The 23,319-nt window shown below is 46.7% G+C and overlaps 1 protein-coding gene across 1 annotated transcript in view; it reads left to right on the top strand.

Annotated features, from left to right (window-relative positions):
• Positions 1-13,563: 13,563 nt before the first annotated feature.
• LOC143355543 (uncharacterized) overlaps positions 13,564-23,319 on the top strand; it is a 373,911-nt gene continuing 364,155 nt past the window's right edge. Inside the window, exon 1 of the mRNA XM_076790434.1 lies at positions 13,564-14,238. Coding sequence (XP_076646549.1) covers positions 13,564-14,238 — 675 coding nt within the window. The remainder of the gene's footprint in view (positions 14,239-23,319) is intronic.

The following is a 23,319-nucleotide window of genomic DNA, read 5'->3' as shown; positions in this document are numbered from 1 at the left end:
TGACGGGGACGTGGTTGCACGAATACCGTGACTTTTAATGTCAAGTGTCAAAAGAAACTCGGTGAACACGCCGGTAATACCACCCGCTATACCACTGGACCCTGTTTCGTCCCTCGAACAACCTCAAACCTACTCGAGCGTCGAGCATCCTACCAAAAATTGATTCTCTTTTCAGTTCCACCGTGTCCTTGGAGCTTCGGGAACGTTCCGCGAAGGAAAATCAATTGGAAATTAAATAATGCGGTTTTGAGTCACTGGAAATAGAGATAACTGTGACTAAATCTACTTGATAATTGATCGTGACTCTGTACTCGATTAATAAACGAGAAGAAGATATTGAATTTATGTTACGACCTAATTGCCAGCACCCCTGCGTCCACGCGAAATAATATTAAACAGGTCGAGGCATCGTTGCGAGGCATGTTTGCCCGAGATGTATTGTTCCGCACAGAAATCTGCAGCACAACGATTGTTCTCACGAGGAAGACAATCCGACAAACGATTTTCGGAGGCTCACGTGTTGGTCCGACGCGTCTCGAAGGATTGACGTCTCTTAATTGTGGCTTTTCTCTTATCTACTGTCACCTTATCCCCTTGTTCGGCGCTAAGTCCCCCGGATTAGTCTCTCTATCACCGGCGACCCACGTCGAACGCCTAATCTTTCCCTCGATAGCCACTCTCTGTGTTCGCGGGGGGTGAAGCACAGAGAGGGGAGGGTGTGGGGAGAGAGAGAGGGGTTCGTTTATATTGTATCGATCGGTCACTCGGTTTGCTCGATACATTCCAGCTCGAAGGAATTCCCTAGACAAATGTCGGCGTGTGTCCGTCTGTTCGCCTCCGCGTCGAATGTATGCGCGCCATTCCGTGGCCCCTAATTAATTACCGTCAGGTATTAGGTACGTCGAGGCTTCGATCGACGGATTAACGTGCGGGACCGGATCCGTCGAACACGGGACTCGAGAACTCGTTTCGGCAACTCTTGCCCGGTCTCCCGCGAAGTCCTCGAACGGCGAAATCCCTAATTGAAGCGTGTACCCGGCACATTTTCGGCTCCGTTTCCATCCCGAAGTTCCACAACCGGCCCGAGCCCGAAACGAAAACCGACACCCGAGGAGTATAGCTGTCCCGACCGCTCGATCGATTTTTAGAACGACCTTCGGAGATTCCACCCTGTTAACGGGTTAGACCATCTTCGGCTGGTTCGTGTTAGATTGATAGCAATTTTTTGCAATTCTTTTCTTGTGGAAGAATGAAATCAAAATAAAATTTGGAGGGTGATCTTTATTCTAATACTTTCAAGGAATAATTCTGTATTTTGACCGGAGTTGACCGGAATTTTTCCTTGCGTAGATTAATGTTTTCAGTTTCTACATAAGATTTACTAGGGAAGTACCCAGGATTTTTAACGTAAACTGATTTTCGTGAAGATTGTCCAAATATTTCTTTTTGCTTACCTGAGGCAATAAGTTTTACTTATAAAAAAGTTTGTGTCGGACGTTTCGTATGCAGCAACCAGTAATCTCTTTAATTGATCAAATTTGCACATTTCTGCGACACAACGAGGCCGCGCGCGACAGATTGAAAATCAATTTACACATCTGGGTAAAAAAGTGTAAGCGGCAAGCAATGTTGCAACGATCCGTCGTCCTTTCACGGCAAGCGCAATTTTCGCCGTGTTTCGCGAAATTGGCCGATCTAATCGGCTCGGCCGAATCGCGGCAAGAAGCGGCCAGCGAAATGCATTGCGCGGCGAGTGCACGCGACGACGCTTCTTCGATTGCAACGAAATAGCGCGCGCGCTCTCGCACAGCTATGCATAAGTTTTCCGGTCGGGGTTTTACGAGAGAGCCCGCGCGGATTTCCAACAGCGGCATTTGCAGCGGTGCAGCGATTCCTCGCGCGTCTCGCTTAGGTCAACGGTGTCGGCGCGGAGCGGAGCAGAGCGGAGCAGAACTGCGCGCTGCGCGCTCGCCTCGCCGGGTTTCTTTTCGACGAGAGAGCGGTCATTTTGTTCGAGTAGACGTCCGTGGCCACGAGCCATGACGAAGAAGCCCCGTAAGGAAATTTATGCGCATAGCTACCGACTAGAACCGGGCACCGTGCGCGCCCATGGACTCGCAGACCGACTCGCCCGCTGACAAAGCCTTCTGCGATTTTCACGCGCGAAAGCAGATCGAAACGCAGCTCGTTCTTGCCCCCGAAGTCTCCTCGAAGCTGCTCCGCTCGCGAGATTGTGCTATATCGTTTCAACGTATAAAGCTGATCTTCAACTGCTATCTCCATTTTTTGATTAAGGCAATTTTACTTTTACAATTTTATTTCAATCGGTTGTCGTGCACTCTTATTACGTGCGTGGGAATATAAGCGTATTGACGAAAACATGTGATGTTTGCTCAAAATATGGTAGTAAGTCAACGCACTGCTAGGTAGTCAACGATAGAAAAAGTACAGAAATAGAGATGATAATCCTCACAAATTTTGGCCACAGTATGCTCGCAAAACTCGACATTCGTCGACAGAACACGACGATTACAATGGTGCTTACGATCAATAAATTTTATTTAGAGAGAAGTTCGTGTAAAGCTAGCGTCACGAATCCGAAAATAATATATCGACATCCTTCGACTGTTTTCATTCCTTCAGTTTTAAATTGCAACACCTCAGAAACGAACGAAAGTGCAGCCTGAAGCTTGCCGATTGCAAGAACGGGCTCTTGAATTCGATCGATGTTGTCGCCATTTCACGTTTCACTGACACGTTTCTGACGCAAACGTGCCTTGATATCGAATTGTAAGGCAAGGGGTTAGTGCAAGTTCGGAATAAAACGCGGGTCGCCCGGATCGAATGGGAGCGGGTTCCGACTCGAGACAAAGGAATTCCGGAGCCGCGGGTCCCTAATTCAGTGGTGGAGGATCGCCTAACGGTTCGGAGCGATTCGTTTGCTCGGCCGCTTCTGGCGCACGTAGCTCTCGTACGCGTAGAATCGGACGCCACATGCGCCTCGGTCGGCGCAGGCCAAGACGTCCCCCACCACACCACCTGTGGGCGTGTGCAGGGGTCCCCCACCCCTGAGCGGATTCCCCTACGACCCCTACGCCGCTCTCCCCACCAGGCGGCCCGGCGACCGTGTGACCGTGGTCACCGACACAGACGCGGCCGAGGAGCCGAGACGAAAGGAGGGACGGCTCCTGTCGCTCGAGAGTCCCCTTCTTTCCCGGTGTCGTCCGCTTGCTGTCCTCTGCCGCCGCGATCCACGCCTCCCCACCTTCCCATTGGCTCGATCTGTCCCCCGGCCGCTTGGTGACACACGCCCATTCGCGAGCGTTCTCCAGGAAACGCTCGGCCAGACCCGTGAGCCCCTCGCCGAGGGATTCTTCGCGAATCTCGTTGCTCTCTGCCTTGCGTACCGCGGCTTCTGACCCGGCGAGATTGGATTTGCGAGCATCCCGACAACGGTGGGAAGCTGATCTCGCTGGTCCCGATACTGCACAAACGGGATTGCTACCGTTCGAACAATTCTACTTTCCCGTTGATTTATTCTAATTGTTCACCCGTCGCGCACTCGGAGCTGTTACAGCTCTGAAACCAGGGCGTTTTGTGATCGATTTCCATTGTACATAATCCAGTTAACTCCTTTCACGCAGTAGTTATTAGACTGCGGATTTTACGCTTCTATTGCAAAAATGAGCTACGGTAATTCAAAGTGGTAGATAGATTAAGAGCGTTTAAGAATGTATGTTACTTCGAATTTGTTAGGATTTTCAGAAGAAGAGAAAATCTTACAAAATTTTTGCGAACTTCTTAAATACTTCTCGTTCTCTAATAGTTTCTATACTGTTTAAAGCCATCAGTTCTGGAATTTATTTGATCCATCGGAAGATCTTTTCTTACCGCGTTGTGTCATTATGGAAAATAATATTTATCGTATCGATGAACTACATTTTCAATTTTGTACACTAAATCTAGTGTTAGAACTTCTTTAAAGCAGCAGGTCTAGTCTACGATACACAATGCCCCAGCTCTGAAGCGATTAAAGGAGAACATTGGGGCCAAGTGTTGAAGATTGTTCGAGGGATCGATATGTAGTTTACGTTTTCTCTGCGTGTAAACGCGTGTTCGGGGATGCAATTTGTTCGTATCATTTTCGGGGCCGTTAAAATGATTGTCACGAAGGCCGGAGTTACAGCTTATGGGAATTTAATGGAGAGTTTCTCTAATACGGGATGGAATTTTTTGGTATTATTTTCGGGGCCGTTAAAATGATTGTCACGAAGGCCGGAGTTACAGCTTATGGTAATTTCATGGAGAGTTTCTCTAATATGGTATGCAACACTGATGCAGTTTCATTCATTTAATAAATTTACTCTGGATCTGTTCTGACTCGTAGTGTCAAAATTGTCATACACTACTTAGGTGCTACATTAGGAATAACAAAGAGCCTTCAAAAATCGGTTGTAAAAATTTCTAAATAAACGATCCTTGTGTTGTTGTAAGTGGAGGCGGAGGGTTAACGAAAAAGCTGATAAACGATGAAAATGGGGCCTAAACGTAGCGGAGTTTCCGCGCTGGTGTGTCAGGAGCCACAGACCTCTTTCGGAGAGGTAAACACGGCAGTTATTATTAAAAATTTGCGTCAGCGGGGAGGCAAAGGCGGCCAGCCCGGAAATAGGACTAATTTCTCGAGGATCGGGGGGGCGTAGGGGAGGGGCGTGACGGGGGCGTAGGTGGGGGGAGGAGGAGTATCACCGTGTAATCTAAACAAGCCAGTAATCGATGTACGCGGCTGACGTGGGCTTGTTTTTCTTTGCTGTACGATACCGCGCAGCCCCTCGGCTTCCCTTCCGGAGCTGCGATCGGACAGCTGGGAAGCGTGGCCCGATTGCGTAACGAGGACCGGCACAAACCGGCCTCGTAAAACATAATCGTTTTGCTTGGACCGATCCCCGTTTTATCGTGCGGGGAACCGCGTTATCTAGCAGGCGGCTGCGACGCGGAGAGCGGAAACAAGGCCGAAAAATCGGCAACAACGTTTAAAGGTCGCGGCCGATTTTCTCTCGCATTTTTCGGTCCCGATACGTCGCTGTCAACCTCTATCTGCGGCCCGCTCGACTGTCTCTATCGACGGACGATTTTTATTAGCCTGACGGCGATTACGTTCTTGCGAAATGCGTGTGCTTATAGCGCGACCTGCCCGGCGAATCAACACCTAGTGATCGTAATTCATGTTGAAAATACAGTGGTTCTATTGTACAAAAGTTTCGCAAAAGACATCTTCTCTGCAACAACCTAGTCGAAACATTAATTTAGTTAGCAGTTGTTCGACAAATATTCCACGTTAGGTGGTGTTGTAAGTATTTGTATTTTGAGGTGATTCAATGGTCCTATGAATAGTTTGATCGTGGCCCTGATCGTTCGTTAGGAATTGCTGTTCGTTCATTGGTCGTTTGTGTTAATGAGGGATTAAATAAGACGACGCTCGTTTTTCGGCTGCGGATTTTTCGCGCATCAATTTCAATATGGTTCCACATCGTATATTTTGCAGATAAATGTGCCGTAAATTCTTACCGATTTTGGACAATGAAACAATGGGTTTGTGGACAGTAGAAGACAGTAGATGAAGAGTCGACGAGGACACTATTCTCGACCCGTGGAGCAGGGAATCCATCATTTTCGATTCCTCGTTGCCGGTGAGAACCTCCATCCGCGGTTTCGTACGCGCCGTTACACGATATATCAGATTACATATCCGTTGCGTCCAGTAAATTGATACTCGAACCCGCGCGTTTATACCAGTGATAAATTATCGTAACGTCGAACCGTCATGCTTTCAATTCCAATTTCGCTAACTAGATCGCACGGGCGGCGTCGGGCGGAGGCGGGCTTTAACCTAAACGGACGCCTAACTGCCTCAGTGCTGAACGGAGACAATGGGGGCGCGACGCACCGGTGCTCCAAAATTAAATGATGTCAACTTTCTACTTTCAGAGTACCTCATCAATTTATTTCTACGACATTTCCATCACCGGGAGCACAGGAAAATTTTGCAAATTCGAACGTCTCTACAAATATGGAAAAATCGTTTCCATTTCTGAGTCCACTTTGTAGAACGAAATTTCTACTTTAGAAACCGTCAACGATGGCTGTACGATTTTTCGCAGCCATTCTTTTTGAAAACCAGAATCTTGAAATATTGATTCTGAATTGTTCAGAGAGTTAATGGCTTTCCTTTTAAAAATTGTTGGCATCGCGCCGTGCTAAATTAGGTTCAGAAATGTAGTATGACGCGGCTGAGATCTAGCAACTCGAGAATCGCGCAAAACCCGCAGCGCAATCCATGGCGTCCCATTCACCTACAGCCCTCCAAGCTTATCCCAGTTCGCTAGTCCCGCTACGTTCCACTATGCCAGCTTCCTGCCCCTTCTTTCTGGCCTGCTGTCGACCTACGATGTTATATTATGGCGTTTTTGGACTCCCTACTAAGGGGGCACACATATTCGGCGGGCCCTCGTTGCAAGTAACCTACGCGCGCCTACCTGTGCTCCGGTTTCAGCACAAAAGGGACGGGACCCTTGGTCTCCCTTCGGTAGACTGGCTCATGGGATTGGCTGGGGTGTCCGCGTAATCCTTGAACAAACGATGCTTGCACCTGGGAAAAATAAAATCTCGTTAAAATCATTCCAATATCTTGTCATTGATGCAGGCAATTTTTATTGTGCGTAAAAATCTACAGTCTCTCAGTAGTTTCAACTTCGATGACACAATTCTTTGGGACTCGATCTAGAAAAGCGGTAAACTACGATAAACTTCAACTCTGGCGCTTTTAATTACAACAATTAAATTACATTGATTTCGTGGGAACGATTGTTGCGATTATTGTAATTGTTGACGATTGTTATCAATTTCGAACTAGGTGTCTCTAATTGAATGCAATTTATCGTTGGATTCTCCATCGGGAACGATTTAAACAGGTCAAATTAGCATGCTGTAGTAGGAATTCGCTTAACAAGAGTGAACCACCCCTCCGCCAGGACAAAAGGGACACCGTGTATGTTCGCAGCAGGATGACTGGTGAGAGAATTCAATTTCCACCGTGGTTATCGTGCCCCCATCTTCCACTCTCTGCCCGTGCCCCGTTTTTTCTCCGGCGAACATCGAATCTCGTGCGAGTGCCGCCGCATCAGAGCAAAAGAGGGCTGCAAGGGACTGCAAGGGACTGCAAGGGAGGGGGCAGACGATAGACCTGTCGTTTTGCTCGGAGCTACCCTTTGTGTCCGAAGACTATTACGTCAAACGAGAAGGACTTCGGTTACGCGCACCGTTGCCAAAAAACTTAATGGACCCGATTACGCTCCGTTCGGAGAATCGATTAACCCGCAGCGCCGCGCGGGTACAGCGGGTTTCCGTGCCGGTAGAACCGGAGTACCCGTGACTGTTTAACTTGTCGCGCACTCGTTTACCCCGACGGAAGAGCCGTCACGCTGTTTTTATCCGGGCCCGATACGCCGGAATTAATTGGACTTTTTTGCAAGGACTGTAGACAGCGGCCCCCGGTTCTTACCCGGCATTCCTCGCGGGACGGTCGTTAATTTGCCTTCGGGGAACGATTACATTTTGCGCGACGTTGCAGATTGACCGTCGTGCGGGTAATCTTTCGACTTTCGTGTCTTTGACACGCTACATCTATCTAGACTGTATAAACACATTAACCAGTTAACTGTGTTTGACGAGTATACTCGTCACGAAGAAATGGCAATATTTTGTGTCGTGACGAGTATACTCGTCAAAACAGCTACAATTCGAACAGCGGTCAATTTTTGCGACGCAACTTAGGTACACATTTTTCAAAAAGGTCGCCACAGCTAACTGGTTAAAACTATCGAGATACACGACGAAGTTTTTGTAAAGCACATTTCGAATGTGCACGCCGGGTCGACAACCGACGGTCGGGCGATTAATTAACGCTTGTGCCTGATTATGGCTGATTGCGTGCGCGCGCGAAATCAGTTGTTAAATAATCGAAACAATTTACATTTGGAATCAGGTAACTGTTAGTATCGTCTTTCTAATTTGCACAACGATTCGTTGCATCAAACAGCAGAATTCGCGCAATCGTACAAATTCATGCGAAATCTAGCTCGTCTATGCCACGGCGATCGCCGCAAATCCCGTGACGATTGTAACAGCTAAACTGCGGGTCTTTGTGCAAAATAAACATTGTTTACGTCGGTTGCGAGGAACTGGTGCCAAGCAGAAATTTTTGTCCTTCTTTAATGACTGCAGAAACCTGAAAAAAATCTTCGTACCCTTTCCTTTGTATTCTGAAAATCCGCTGCCTAGTTAATTTGCGTTTAAAAAATGAAATATGTCATAATATAATGGCCGAGTTTTATCAGGATTCGCAGTTCCGGTCCCATTTGACTAAACAGCGATGATCGTAATTTTTCGAGGTGATTCAGCGGTCAACGCGTCGACGAGTGAATTATGATAAACTATAACAGAATGATAGATCACGGAGATCGCGGGGGTCGCGATAAGTTCGAGAGCCAAAGCGGAATCGGCTCGGGAGGTTTGACGAGTGCGCGTCCGTGAGTAATTGCACGGCCGGCCGCTGCCAACTTAACGGAAAGAAATATCGAGCGCGAGCAGTTAGCGAGCACTCCCATTCCATTAAAAGATCATTAATATACGGCGAAGCACCGCGAGAGAAAAAGAACGAGCGATCCAGCGCGCTCGCGCAAGAAACGCGAAACAGGCGGCGTCCCTTTGATGTGCACGCGTGTGCACTGTGCAGCGCCCAGCCATCGCTTGCGCGCCGAGTGACACGCGGTGGTTGCTGCGCCTAATTCAGCCATAATATTTCTTTTGCATTTGCCTGACCCCTTAATCCTCAACACTTGCAGTTGTTCGAGTTATTTCGAATTTCTCCTACCTACTTTTCTCAGAAAATGAAACTCAGAAACGTGAAACATGAATTTTCAGTACGTTCATTGTAACAAATTTGGTTAACAGCTGAAAAATGCAAGACGGTCGAAGAACTCGGCGTCGCATATTTCATATTTTTAATTTTTATTTCGTTAAATTTATTACTCTGATTTTACGGATTTTTGGGACTGTTGCTTTGATAGTCGAGGTGTTAAATGATCATTAGTAGACCACGGATTTTATGCATTTATGACAAAAATGGGTAGGCGTATTTTAAAACAGTAAAAACATTAGAAAAATTTTCAACCCGTTCGCGGACGTGAATGCTATAGCATTCATTTTCATAGTGATGAAAAATGACATGAATGCTATAGCATTCAAATTTTAAAGCCAATTTTTCTTCATTTAATTTTATACAACCTTAAGTTTTTGTAATTAATATACATTTCAAAGTATTGACAACTTATTATTATTGTTTATGTCTAATCAGATTTCGGATAGTACAACTAGTTTCAAGAAAAATTGCCTGCCTATTTTCGCAGCTCACTGAAATTTTTACTGTCCGTGAACGTGTCAAATACTGTTACATTATTTTCAACCTATTAAACACATTAAGAAAGAAAATAAATTTCTATTTCACTCCAGTCTGTTGCAAATCAGGTAGAAAATTTTCATTTTACATAAAGATCCGCAGTCTAATCATTAGTGTGTAACTTTAGGAGCCAGACGCACGATCTTCACAGTCCATCAGCCTACGCAACGATCAACATCTCATACTCGAACTACATATCAACCCTTTGCACTCGGCGCTATTTTCATTCTAAAACTAAATTTTTCTTCCGTCTTACAATATTTTCATTGTATTCGTACGAAACTGCTCCGATTTACACATATAACATTGAAATGTTTAGCAATCTACTGATAAAAATTTTGTAATATAACAAATATTTCGTAATATATTTTGTAATTTCTTCGAAATAACGCCACAACAATTTCTGGTGGTGCTTCAGAGTCACCACTCGAGTGCAAACGGTTAAAACCGTGTCGTCTAAACAGATACCTAGAAATATACAACAGATCTCTAATAACTTCAATAATTAACCCTTTGCACTCAGCGCTTTTTTCATTCTAAAACTAAATTTTTCTTCCGTCTTACAACATTTTCATTGTATTTTTCATTGTATTTACACATATAACATTGAAATGTTTAGTAATCTATTGATAAAATTTTGTAATGTAACAAATATTTCGTAATTTCTTCGAAATAATGGCACAACAATTTCTAGTGTTGCTTCAGAGTCACCACTCGAGTGCAAACGGTTAAAACCGTGTCTCGTCTAAACAGATACATAGAAATATACAACAGATCTCTAATAACTTCAATAATCAAATGATCAATCTCTAAGTTTAGCCGAGGCCCCTACACAACAACCAGAATCTCCTAAATTTCCCAGCCTCGCAGCCGAAGCCCATTCGGCCGCCTCGGACCCATACCCAGAAGCCGAGGCTCGTGGCTCAAACTGTTCGACGCATCCCGCAGTACGAAATTCACCGGTTGAATAGAATCCGTCGGCGTCCTTCCGACAAAAGGCCAGGCTCCGCGGTTCTATCGTTTCGAGGAGAGAGAGAGAGAGAGAGAGAGAGAGAGAGAGAGAGAGAGAGAGAGAGAGAGAGACAGCGTGCAACGCCGCCGCCGCGCCGCGGAAGGCGGGAGGCCTCCTCGGCTCCGACTCCGTCTCGGTATCCGGCGAGTGTAGATATATCGTGGTGCTCGGGCGTATTCGGTCGGGCTCGTGCGTTCCCGGTGGCTGGTGGTGGCCGCGCGCACCTCCGCCAAGAGTTTCACGCTGCGTGGAACGAAACTCGTACGCGATCAGCCCGACCGAGGCCGCAATCCCGGGATCCTTGGATACAACGTATGGCCGCGTCGTCGTGCGTCCGGCGCCGATATTCGTGTTCCCGTTGACCGGCGCGACGGTTCGTACCGTGCGACAACGTTCAAGAGGAGTATACACACGGACCGGGGTGGAGAAAAGGTGGCGGGTCCGCGGGTTCGTCGGGTTCCTGGCGGGTCTCGGGTTCGATCCACCCCCGCGCGCAGAGCCGCGTCGGAGCCCCGGTTGCGAGCTGGTATCGGACGGCAGCGCGCCCGGAGAGGCCAGTGTACCGTAAAAAGTCCGCGGACCACGGTGAAGGAAAGACCGCACCGCCGCCGCGCGCGGTCCGTCGAGAATCGCCGCGTCTCGTCGCGTCCCGTCGCGTCTCGTCGCCGCTTCCGGACGAAGGAGGAGGAGCCCCGGTGCCCGGTAGGAGGGAGAGAGAGCAGCCTAGGAGCCCGGCGCGCGTTGACAACCCCCGTGTGCCGTTCGGTCGCGAGTGTCAACCCCCCACCCCTCTCCCCGCCCCAGTGAGATACCCCCCTCTCTCTCTCTCTCTCTCTCTCTCTCTTTCTTTCTTTCTCTATCTATCTATCTCGGTGTGTCTGCAAGAGAGGAGCTCCGTGTGCGGATCGCGCGAACGACGGACGACGAATGACGAGGAGGCAAAGGTCCAGCTAACGATCCGTCCGCCGCCCGCAGGAAAATCGCGGTCGTAGGCGGGGCCTAAGGTCGGGGACACGTGACACGGAAACTGTCACGCCGCCCTTGTCGCCTCCCCTCCTCCCTCGGCCCCCCTCCACTCGACCGAAAACCAGCCAGCCGGCTATACGAGCGCCGCTTCTACCAACCGACTCTGACTGCGTGCCGCCGCCGCCGCCACCGCCGCGCGCTTCTGCACGCTCCGCTTCTGCCGAGACACTGGCTACCTTTTTCAGGAGACCCCACGACGACCATCGCGACGCTGCGACGCGTCTCTGATCGCATGCCTGTCACCATGTTGCAGAAACGGCGAAACCTGCAAGGAGAACGATGCATCTCTCCTCCTGCTTGGATGATTCTTCTACTGTGATTTGTCGCACGGCGAGCTGCTTCAGACTTTGACCCGGTGTCTTTGAACGCCGACCACAGACGGCGATCCGTCCGGATGATTATGCTTCGTTGTTTAGGCTCCTACTTCTTTTATGGAGAGTAGAAGGTTTCGACGACCGCGGTGACCGACCGCCGTCGGAGACTGTGACGGCGAGGTTCGCGAGGATATTTCGTGACGAAGGATTTTGTTTAACTCTCGTTCGGACGATTAGTTGACGCAGAATTTGTTAGGGAGAGTTGACAAAGTAACGTGCTGGACAGGATTATCTCAATATCGTTTTTAACTCGGTTTCTGGAGATCCGTTTGAGTTGACGGAGAATTTGCTAGTGGAATTGAAAGAGCACCCTGTCGAACGATTTTGTATGATAGCTGTGTCCAGGTGTGCTTCAATGCAGAGTTTAGGAAGCATCTTCGAACTCTGTCACTGACAGACCATATCATTTGTGTCGAACAGAAGTTTCGCCAGGCCAGTTCAAGTGTATTTTGCTGCAAACTTTGAAAATCGTCTTTCGTTTCTGACGATCAATTCAAGTTGTCACCGACTTCATTGTAGCAAGAAAGACTAACAATGTGTGGAGGAGAAATACCTTCGAGAATATAGCATAACAGTGGTGTTCGGGTCTACCTCGATGCAGTGCTTTAAAACCGTCCGGTAACTCAGTCTCTGGCGATCAATTTGAATCGATAACTATTCCATCAAGGGTAACCCTAACCGTAACGCGTTAATAAGTACCTAGTACTGATGTGCGGACGTCTATTTCGATTCAGACATATCAAAGTCGTCCTTCGACTCAGTTTCTGACGATCAATACGAATTCTAAACGAATGAAAAATAATACTATCTTCAAGAAGACGTTCAAAAGAATTGTTTCGTATGCGCGTAAACGATCCTAAACGTCTTCAACAACGTTCAATCGTGAATGCAGCAGAATCGAATGCTTTAGAAGCGTCGTCCATCGATTCGCACTGCCGTTAGCCTCGAACCTTCGATTGAATCCGCTCGATACGCCCATAGACGTTTAACCAAATCGACAAATAAGTTAAGTAATTAACAAAAAGAATCGAGAAACGTGAACCATTTAGACGTCCACCTTTCTTGCACCTTCTTCAACTCAGAAGTGTGACACAGAATTCAAGTGCAAACGATTCTTTAACAGTGTCGTCATCAAGATGATCCACAGTTCCACCGTTAAAGATAACTGAATCGTCCGTTGTCAGTCTCAGTACCTTCTCAATTTTTCACAAAATTGATCCTGAAGCGTGCAAAGAGTCCTACAAGTTTTCAACAGTGTCGCCGTCAAGGGGATCCATAATTCTTGTGAAAGATCGTGAGCAGACCTAGAAGATCGGAAACGTCAGCACCGTCAGATCGCGAGCCTTCTCGGACCTGTTCAAACTGATCCAGAAGTGCGAACGATCCTGAAGAACGTCCTTCTCGAATAGATCGAGAGGTCAACAACGATCGAACTTCACCAGCGCCGTCACCAAAACACAATCCTATCATCGAAGATCGTCAATCGGAGGGTATCGCTTGATCCGATCCTCTAAACAGAAGAATGCGCGTTCCATTGCGCCCGCTGAACGCTCGCACCGCCATCAATACGAAAACAGTTTGACGCGAGTCCCCCGCGGTTAGGCCAGCCGAAAACCATCGCGCGTGGTTCCTCGAGGATGCAGCAGGGCAGCGTGGGTAGCTGCGACGGGGACTCGGTCCCCGAGGCCCGCAAATCGCGAGCCTCCTACAAAGAGTCCGAAGCGGACAGGAACGAGTCCGAGAGGGTGCGAGTGAAGGTCGAGGTCCCCGAGTCGAAGGTGTTCGAAGTGAAGCGGGAGCCACAGGACGACTGTCCGGGCAGTCAACAGGACTACCAATACGACAGAAAGGCGATAGTGTCGTCTAAGGTCGAGGGTAACCCTGAAATCCCGGGACACTGTCATGTTCAGCATCCGGGATACAGACCGATGACGGGTTTGCCGAATTCTTACGGGTTCCCGCACTTCTACGCTCATTCTTCGATGTCGGCCATGCTGCCGCCTCCTTTCCCAGGTGCCAGACCCTCTCCTGATCGGTCCATGGTCAAGTTGGAGGATCACGAGCACGAACAAGAACGATTGAGAGTGTCCGGCGACGGTTTTCTGCATCACGAGCATCAGCGGTACGATATCGGTGATTATCATCACGCCAAACCGCCTGGATACCCTGGGATGCCTTATCCACACTTTCGACCGTCCATCCAGCAACGATACGCTGGGCATCAGAACAATAGCTACGCCAGGGCCGCGCACTTTCAGAACAGACATAAGTGGAGCGGCGCTGCGCTGAGGGGATTGCATCCTGCCATGCCTGTGAGTTGCGCATTTTTTTTCCTCGGTGAAACAATCTTAACTTCCACAGCGAAATTTCAGAGGTCTCATAGCGGAGGCTTTGAGCTTCGGAATGAGCCCAGAGCGATCGTCCTGTGACCTTTCGTTGCGGAGTTATGGCAATTTGAATGTGGCCAATCGATGGGAGGCTTCAATTCAGCAAAATTTTAATCGAAAGTGATTTTATGGGTCTTCTGTTATTGTTGAAGTAAATTTTTCCATTCGCCTAATCGCTACCCCCAACGAAGAAAGAGGCCATTGTTGCAGTCTCGATAAAATTTCCCAGTGGTTTAAGGGTTACAAACAATCGGAATCGTCGAATCGATTTTTGCCATCGGGGACTCCGAGCGGGACGCCAGGCGGCCAACGTTAGGAAAAGCGCAAACAATAGGCTAATGTTTCTATCCGACTTTCACTCTGATTGCTTGGACTACGTCCAATCACGGAACACCACCTGTGTGCTAGGAATCGATAATGCAAACGCAGGCGTCAAGTCCCGAGGAAGAATGAAGGGAATGTTAATGGCAGCGGTGCCAGAGCCGCGCTGGGAACGCGGTTTCGATAGGCCTACGGTTTCGATAGGTCGTGGAAAGTGAGCTGTTAACTTGACCCATAGCCTCGTATAAGTGTCCGCCGGATTTGCATTTGATTGCTATTATTAGAGCGCGTGAGCGGAGTTTGCTTTTTAAATAGGCTCGTCTATAGTCCTCTAGCTACCCTCGCACGGACACTCTGGATCCATAATATGTGGACTACTGGAGCAAAGTGCACGTCTACGGTGTTTTTGTTGTTGAAGGATTTTCTCTTTCGAAAAGTCACGAAGAATTCAGTAATAGAGTGAACGCTTGATGCCAGTGAGTAATTATTTGAATTTGTTCCATAATTTTATGTGTGCACTGAAGACCACCATTTCTTAAAATGAATTTAATATTTAAATGCAATGTTATTCTGAGAATTTAATATTATCAAGCTTTTACGTAGTCTACTTCTTTCACAAACTTTATTTATTATTTCGTGTGTTCGGATAATAGAACAGGTACGTAGCTACAGTGTTAGATTGAATATTCACTGATTTGTGCAATCAATCATTTTGTGTACGGCCTTAGGTCGAACTATTTGCGTACACATACTAGGAAAATGGAGAGACATCAGTTCGGATAATCGAGGTTCCATTATCTCGTGGATTAAACAAGTAAACATTACCTAAACTGTATCCTGTTTGGACTCGTTTTAATCAGAAAAATGTCACGAATGTGTTCGCAAGAGTTGCATTAAGGAACAAGTAAAAAAGTTCTGTCAATAAATTAAAATTTTATTTGTTCAGAATCCGTGGGAAATGTGTCAAGTTGGTGTCTATAATGTCAAATATTCCAGAACAGGAAAACGATACTGAATGAAGTTAGGAATGATTTGTTTTAAAATGTGATTTTTGTCGCCAAGTTTTCGGTCCCGAGTTAATTGACCGATGCTCGATTGAACTTGATCCCACCGCTAATGATGTTCGATGCAGGCGTGCAGGATGCGCTTGCGGTGCAGTTATTGTTATGCGCGAAATCGAAACGCAAAAGAGACTCCGTGTTCTCAGTCGGGATCCCCCGCTTTGGATTACGATACCAACTCGTTAATATCGACACATACCTGAAGAATGCCTTTTGTTCCGGGACGCGGAAGCACAAACGTTGGCGATTTTACTTGCAGATTAGTTTTAATTGTGCCCCGCGCGCTAATAATCCATTGAACGCCGCTTTCTTTCGTTGCGTTCGACACGGTGCATTGTAAACAGCGCGCCGCATTATGTAAGGGACGCGTTTTATCGATTTTCAGGATATTTTCGGCCTGATGCGGATGCTCATTTTTAATATTTCTGGTAGAATTTTTTAGTCGTTATAGAGGAATTTTTGTTGGCCCCGGTTTTCCATCCACTTAATTTGTTATATTCCTGCTCATTTCTTGGGGAGCTGTTTTAATCTGTTTTATTATTTGCGAATTGTGCGAGTAACGTATTTGAATTTTATCTTAATTTATTTTTTATAATGCAAGTTACAAATTTAACTCTATTTTTCCACTGTGACAAATTATTTTAACTCCACTTTAGTTTGCCAGGAATTTATAAATTCAGCTATTTTTTACTTCATTTCGTTCCATTCTTGTACTTTTAACGAAAAAATTTACGAACTTCAAGTATTCATTTTTCTACAAGTGAGAAAGAAGCAACATGTAATTAGAAATGTATTTCATCGAAATTTTTAATCTTTATCGTGTTCATTTCTAAACGGAACAGCAGTCATTGAAATTGCACAAACTGAACAAATATTTTTCTTCTTCGTTTCTAGTTCAACTCCCACACGAACGGTAACCCCGTCTGTATTATTACTAGACTGTGGAACTTCATGCAAATTCACATTTTTGTACGCAAATTCAAAGAAACTGCAATCAAGTGAAATTCTATTCCCTTCGTGAGCATATTCTCAACTGAGAATAAAACGGAACGCTGTATTCTATTTGACTAAATTTTTTATTTTATAATTCACACGTGCTGTGAAATAAAGCTTTGTAGCGAATGGAGGTTATTGTACAACTCAGAGTATCCATATCGTCATTCAATTACTCAATTTTCAACCGTTAAAGTTAGTTGCTACATTTGAAACAACAGAAAGATTAATAATAAAATTATTCTAACTACCTGCGCAAATTGCCGACCAAAAATTATTTTGTGAGACGTGGTAGTACCATTTTAACCATTTCGTACAATGTTAAACGTATTCTTAAAGGTACCGCAAACGATCTGATTGATAGAACCCCCTACAAAATCAACGATGTCTCATAAAAACATTGAATTTAGTTAACAATAGTTCTAATCACCGTCGATGTTAAAATTTCAACAAGAGCAGCAGCAAAACGCAGGGTAAAACGCACCAGCGCGACAGAAAGCCCGGTGGACCTGCATTTGGCACGGTGCCATTTTTCGCGGGTTCGTAAAACAAAGGCGAGCCGGAGGGCGACGTAGGCGTCGGGATTTTGCGAATCCTCGCGAAAACTCGCGTCCGCTTTAAATCACAGTGGTTAGATCGATCGGTCCTCAGAGTGCAACAATTGAGACAAAAGTGTTCTCTTCGTAACTGTCGCAAAGATCTCTACCGTAACTGTCGAAAGATCCCCACTGGGAGGATCCCCCTTGGAATGGAAAAGAAAGAGAGGCAGGGAGGTTCTTTCTTTTTCCAGCGCTTCTCTACGTTCGGCAGGTTACAAAGAATGTAGCACCTCTGCTAGAACTGTCGCTCGGTGGACCCGACGATACGACAGTTACGGAGATACTAACTCGGCTTATGGCTCGACAGGACCTTGCGCACTGTGGTTCTCGGTCACGTCGCGTTATCGTCGCACGACCTGCGAAGAACTGCCACGAGGGTTAGGCTGTGTATACCACGGGAGTATTAATGAAATCGAATGAAAGCTCGCGATCGCTCGGCCAAAAATTACCGGCGGTCCGCGCCCGAAATTACAGTGATTACACGCGAGCGTGTCGGTTTGGCCCCTGCGGGAAAGACTCTCTCCCTCTCCCTTTTTATTCTCTCTCTTTCTCTCTTTCCCTTTATTCTGTTCGGAACCGCGTGCCCAGATCCACGGGGCCCATTCAGCGCAGAACGCCGTTCGATTACGAGCGGGAAATGGCGAGCGCGCGGAACGGTTTGCTCAACGATTATTATAATAATATCGGAGTATTAAAATAGATGCGGGGCAGACGCGTTCTCCGGCGGACTTCTCGGGTCCCCGCGACTTGCCACCGAGCGCATTACGTATTCTATCGTTATATAATGTGTTGTACGAAATAACGCGTGGCGTAATGTGGTTACTTTACAAATTACGCCCGCGGCCAGATGCCGGGGAGGCGTGCTTCGATTAATTCAAATTGCCCGCCGCGATACACTCATCGCTTTGCCATAATCCTCGGCGCGTCGGACTCTCTTTCTTTCGAGCATAAATTGCTCGGTTTTCTTTTGGTAGCGGATGATTCCTCTGCCGGGGCGAGAACACGCGCAGGAACACGAATGATAAATAGACTGCGGAGTTTATGCGTTTATGACAAACATGACCGCGTGCAATACAAAACCGTGCATACATTGCGAGAGTTCAGGAATGCTGTTACTACTATTCATACATAGTTTTATTTTTTATGAAAATCCGTAATCCATTTATACGTAACGCCCTCGCCGATACAATTGTTTTAACAAACATGAAAATGGTCGTATTATTATCTAAATTAATTTCTGCATTGTTTGTATTCAACACTAAACCTACCACGGTCGGCCGGTTTCAGATTTTTCATTCTACAATTATTGAAGTTATAAAGATGATTCCACCGGAAATTATTGTACCCACTTTTTTATTCAAGCATACATTATAAAAATCGCAGAAAATCCGAATAAATTCAGTCGTGTCATCGCAGTCTTCGCAGGGACGCTGAAATTCTTAAAATTGTTGAAGGGACCGCTTCTTCTTTCCTGATTGTTTTTCTAGTTGAGAAGCATCTTGAACAAAATGTAAATTAACAAAGCGAGAATAGAGGATCTAGAACGAGTTTTCACTTAGAATTTAGGTAGAGTATTTTTTCCATAAAGATCCCCTGTCTAGTGATAATATACTACCCTCAAATCCCTTCGACCCTTCCACTGTTTCACCTACTGTAATATCTCGATTTCATAAGCACTCGAAAATAAAACACAATTGCAGCGATTCCCCCCGCCCATTTACAGTATGCAACAAATGTGGCGTGTCTCCTACGTTTACTCTACACGAGGGGATACCGATAGTAGGCGAGAGCGCTCGTGATTGCGAAATCGGCTCGCATTTGCCGCGATTCCACCGCGGATCGTCGAGTTAACGACAACCGGGCGTACGACAAAAAGCGTGTGCTCGGTGTTATTACCTCGAAATGAGGATTCCCGATGATACACCATCCCACGGATCGCGGGGACGACGGCTGTTTGTACGCGTGTTCGCACTCCATCTCTCCCGGTCACCCCTTTCGATACTATTCGCGGTGGCTATTGCATGTCACTCGACACGCCGTATGAATAATTAATGGGCCCCCACGGTTTACGCGCCGTTTTATCCCGGCTCTCTTTTTCATTCTCGGCTCCGATCACCGGCGATCGACGCGTTTCCGCAAAGCGGAGAGGAAAAAACCGGACAGGAGACTCGACCGTCACGGCTCATTGCGAACAAGTGATTGTCGCGATTGCGTTCCTCGTTCGCCGGGTAATTGGACGTCTCGAGTTTCTCTTCGGTGCACGAGTACAATTTCGTTGAGTAAATTGGAAAATCGTCTTTTACAAACGTTGTGCCGACATATTTTTAAATAACAGCTCAATTAATTAAGTATACAGGTTGCCCGAAAAATGTACTTCCCTGAAAGGGGAGATTCCAGAGGTCATTCGAAGTAACTTTTTCCTTCGCGAAAATGTTCTCCACAGCTTTGTTAACACGTTGAACGCCACGCCAGCCATATGTGGCTGACGGAATTATTTGTGCAGGTTTTAAAATGAATTTTTACGTTGATATACTCATTGTACTAAACTCAATTAGGATCTGTAACATGCAAGAAAGTTGGAGGATTACTCAGTATCGTACATTTAATTCTTTGCCATTTTTATTTCATTAAATAACTTACTTTGATTTTATGGAATTTTCGGGGTTTCTAGTTTGGCGATCAAAGTGTTAAGGAGTTATTAGCATTGAACACTGACCAATCAGGGCACAGGTCCGGTTGAACGCGGCGTTGGTATTGGCCGAACCGGGATCCGTCCGCAGTAGACGCGCTCTGATTGGTCCGTGTTTTTCGGTAACAACTCCTCGACGAAGCCGCGGAGAAGATTTCTGCAGAGGAAAAAGTTATTTCAAATGACCTTAAGAATCACCCTTCTCAAGGGAATATGTTTTCGGCACAGTTATGCCGGCTACGTGTTAAAGACAACGTAATAATCTGCGATTATTTGCGTGTCCCGATAGAAGCACACTCATTCCGCCTCATTTTCTCGGAAATGTCGGCGTGTCCCCCTCCCAGGGTGAGTTTTTTTTTGTGCGCGGCGCGGCGTGCGTCGACTCAATTAAATGCACGTCGGCTCGGTGTACAAAACTGCATTGTGCCGGTAACGTGGCAAGACTTGTTTTCACGGTGGATACGAGTCGAGACGAATCGGCGGCGCCATGTGTTGCGCCCAATTGGACGCCCTCCAGGTAGAAAAACGCGGCGGGGCCCGGGCCCATGGGCCCAGGGGCTACGGACGCATCTGGCGACCGGAATCGCTCCGGGCCCCGTCATAGTGTGACGCATAGCGCCGCAAAACTCGAGCCGAAATCGAATTTTCGGCATCGTCGGAGATCCACGCTGTCCTGGACACGATGGCGGCCATTTGCTCGCGTTTCGTTGTGACACGTATATTAAAAGGTTTATTCACTTGAAAAAAAATAGTTTATCAATGTTTTCAAGTTAATTTTCATTGCTTATTTAAACAGGAAAGCACATTCACAGAGACAAGTACCCTAAGAACAGTATTTTTATAAATTTTGTGCCTCTGTTATGGAGTCCCAGTAATGCTTCTGTTGATTCGCAAGTAAAATGGATAAACGGCACACCGGATGTTCCGTTTCGAATCGATGTCACGTTCGTACGTCATCCCGTACGGAGAACTATGCAAAAATGATTACGTCGTCAGGCAGGCCGAGCATGGTCGCGCTAATTACCTCGCAGACGAGTTCGACTCAGCCGGGCACGGTACAATGTTTACAGTTACGCGCGTAATTAAGTGCATATAATTATGGAAATCTGGTGCGTGCGCGTTTCGAACCTAGAATAGGGGAGTACAAATTGTCCTATGCGCGACCATGTGCTCGTCGCTGCTCCCGTTATCCTCTTGTTTTCCACGGGACAATGGAACAACGAAATTATTAATTAAGCGGCTGTCTCGTGGCACACTAACGGGATCGATTAGATCGCAAATCCCTGCAATACCATGCCGAGCATTAACATTGAGTATAATATCGCTATCGCTGGTCTGATGACCAGTTCCAGTTCGTTTCGACCACTATTGTTGTCAGCAAATCGTACTCGAAGTTTTAAAATCGAGTAGATCTATTTTTTAATAAAATTGGTGGAATTTTAGGTACCTCAAGTTTTAAAATCGCGCAGGTCCATTTTTTAATAGGATAGATTAAAATTTGAGGTGCTCCAAGTTTTAAAATCAAGCAGGTTAATTTTTTAAGGAAATTAGTAAAATTTTAGGTACTCGAAGTTTTAAAATCGAGCGGGTCCATTTTTAAATAAAATCAGTAAAATTTGAGGTACTTGAAGTTTTAAAGCCGTGCCTATCCACTGTTCGATCTTCGCACCGAGGCCTTTAATTACTGAAATTATTATAACACTGTCACGGTTCAGTACATTTTTCTATCAAAACACTTGTGTTAAATATAAATAAATATGATCAAGTGCGCCCCATGATAAAAATTGCGAGAAACTTAAATTCAGGGTTGTCATGTTGAGAGGCCACTGTGGTCGCATCGTTCGCTTTTAGGGGTAGGTTCACCGCATGCACCGGATGCATTTGGTCTTGCATCGTGACGACAAATTTAAACTGTTCCAGCTTTGTCGAAATAGAGAGCAACGAATGAGTAACAGGTGAGAGTAACAAGTGTCTCACGGTGAAAGGCGAAAGGCGGACGCAACGCGATACGGTCAAGCCCCGGGCCTTCGTTTAATTCCTAGACTGACGATTATCTGCTTCTTGTATTTGTTTAAACACGGCGTGGTTCAACGTGTCGTTTCAACATGAATCCAATGTACACTCAATTTGGAACTATTTCGAAATAAACATTTTCTGCGTCGATTAACCACTTACCGTACTTCAACGAGTCCGACACGTGACGAAGATTTAGGCACAAACGTAAATATCACGAGTACGATTCGTGGACTGAAAATCTGGCAAATGTGAACATCACGAGTCAGAGTCGTGGAATGATTTACAAAGGACTGTGTCACAGGTATTTACGTTTCGGCTAGTATTGCAACTCTTTTCGAGCATCTGGTCTGTTTACCGCGCATTGACCCCTACCGTTTGGGTCAGGATAAATGGCACGGGAAGGGGTTAAAAGGCACACGTGAAATAGAAATGGTAGAAATTTTTCAATTTTCCTCCGAATTCCGAAAATCCGTAGTCTCAGAATTACGACTGATTTTGGGGGACAGCTTGACCTAATGATCGACATCTCCCACTTCGATCTACGATTTCCCTGTTTTCCGAACTCCGCCGTATTAAATCCTTAAGGTCTCTTCACCTCGAGCCCATTCTTCACTAAATCGTATTCACCCTCGGTAAGACGATAGCAGCGATTCCGCAGCGGCTAGCGTCGATATTATCAGCTCGGAGGCCACCGGTTGGCGATAAATCATACCTCGGAGCGCGGCGTCAAGGAAACGGAAACAAATAAATCAGCGCGGCGCTGCGTTTGTCCCTGGAACATCGGGAATTAGCGTTCGGTCGTCATTCCGCGATCGTTTATCCGCGCGATCTCGCCAAAACGGGCGGCCGGCTCGACGACGAACAAAACTTGCGAGAACCCGGCGAGAAAATTGTAGCCGGTCTCTCTTTCTGCGCCCGATGCGCCGAAACTGTCCAGGATCTCTGGCCGCAGCAAGCTTTCGTTGTACACAGGCGAGCCTCTCTCGTTCTCGGGCTCTCATCTGCATACCGTTTCCTCTCTCGTAACGACCGTTCATCTTCCGCGGTAGGACGTACGCACCTGTATCGAGATAACGCGGCGTAACGTATACCCGCGGCGAATAAGGGCATTGAATCGAAGCCGATCCCTTCGGGCCGGCTTTCCTCGGGGTCTAAGAGTCAGGCCCGATCCGATCCGCGCCGATCCCGCAATCCGCGAGGCGGATAACTCGCGCCGATCGGTCTATAAATCGAGCGGCCGCGAAATCGCGCGCACCTGCGCCGCGGACCGCCGAATCGGTCCGTAGATCCTGCCCCCCGTTACTTCCTCTCGATCCCCACGCTACAG

The sequence above is a fragment of the Halictus rubicundus genome, chromosome 7 (genome assembly GCF_050948215.1).
Source record: "Halictus rubicundus isolate RS-2024b chromosome 7, iyHalRubi1_principal, whole genome shotgun sequence".
NCBI classification, from domain to species: domain Eukaryota; kingdom Metazoa; phylum Arthropoda; class Insecta; order Hymenoptera; family Halictidae; genus Halictus; species Halictus rubicundus.
Note: the sequence above shows the minus strand (reverse complement) of the source record. Positions and strands in the feature narration are given on the sequence as shown.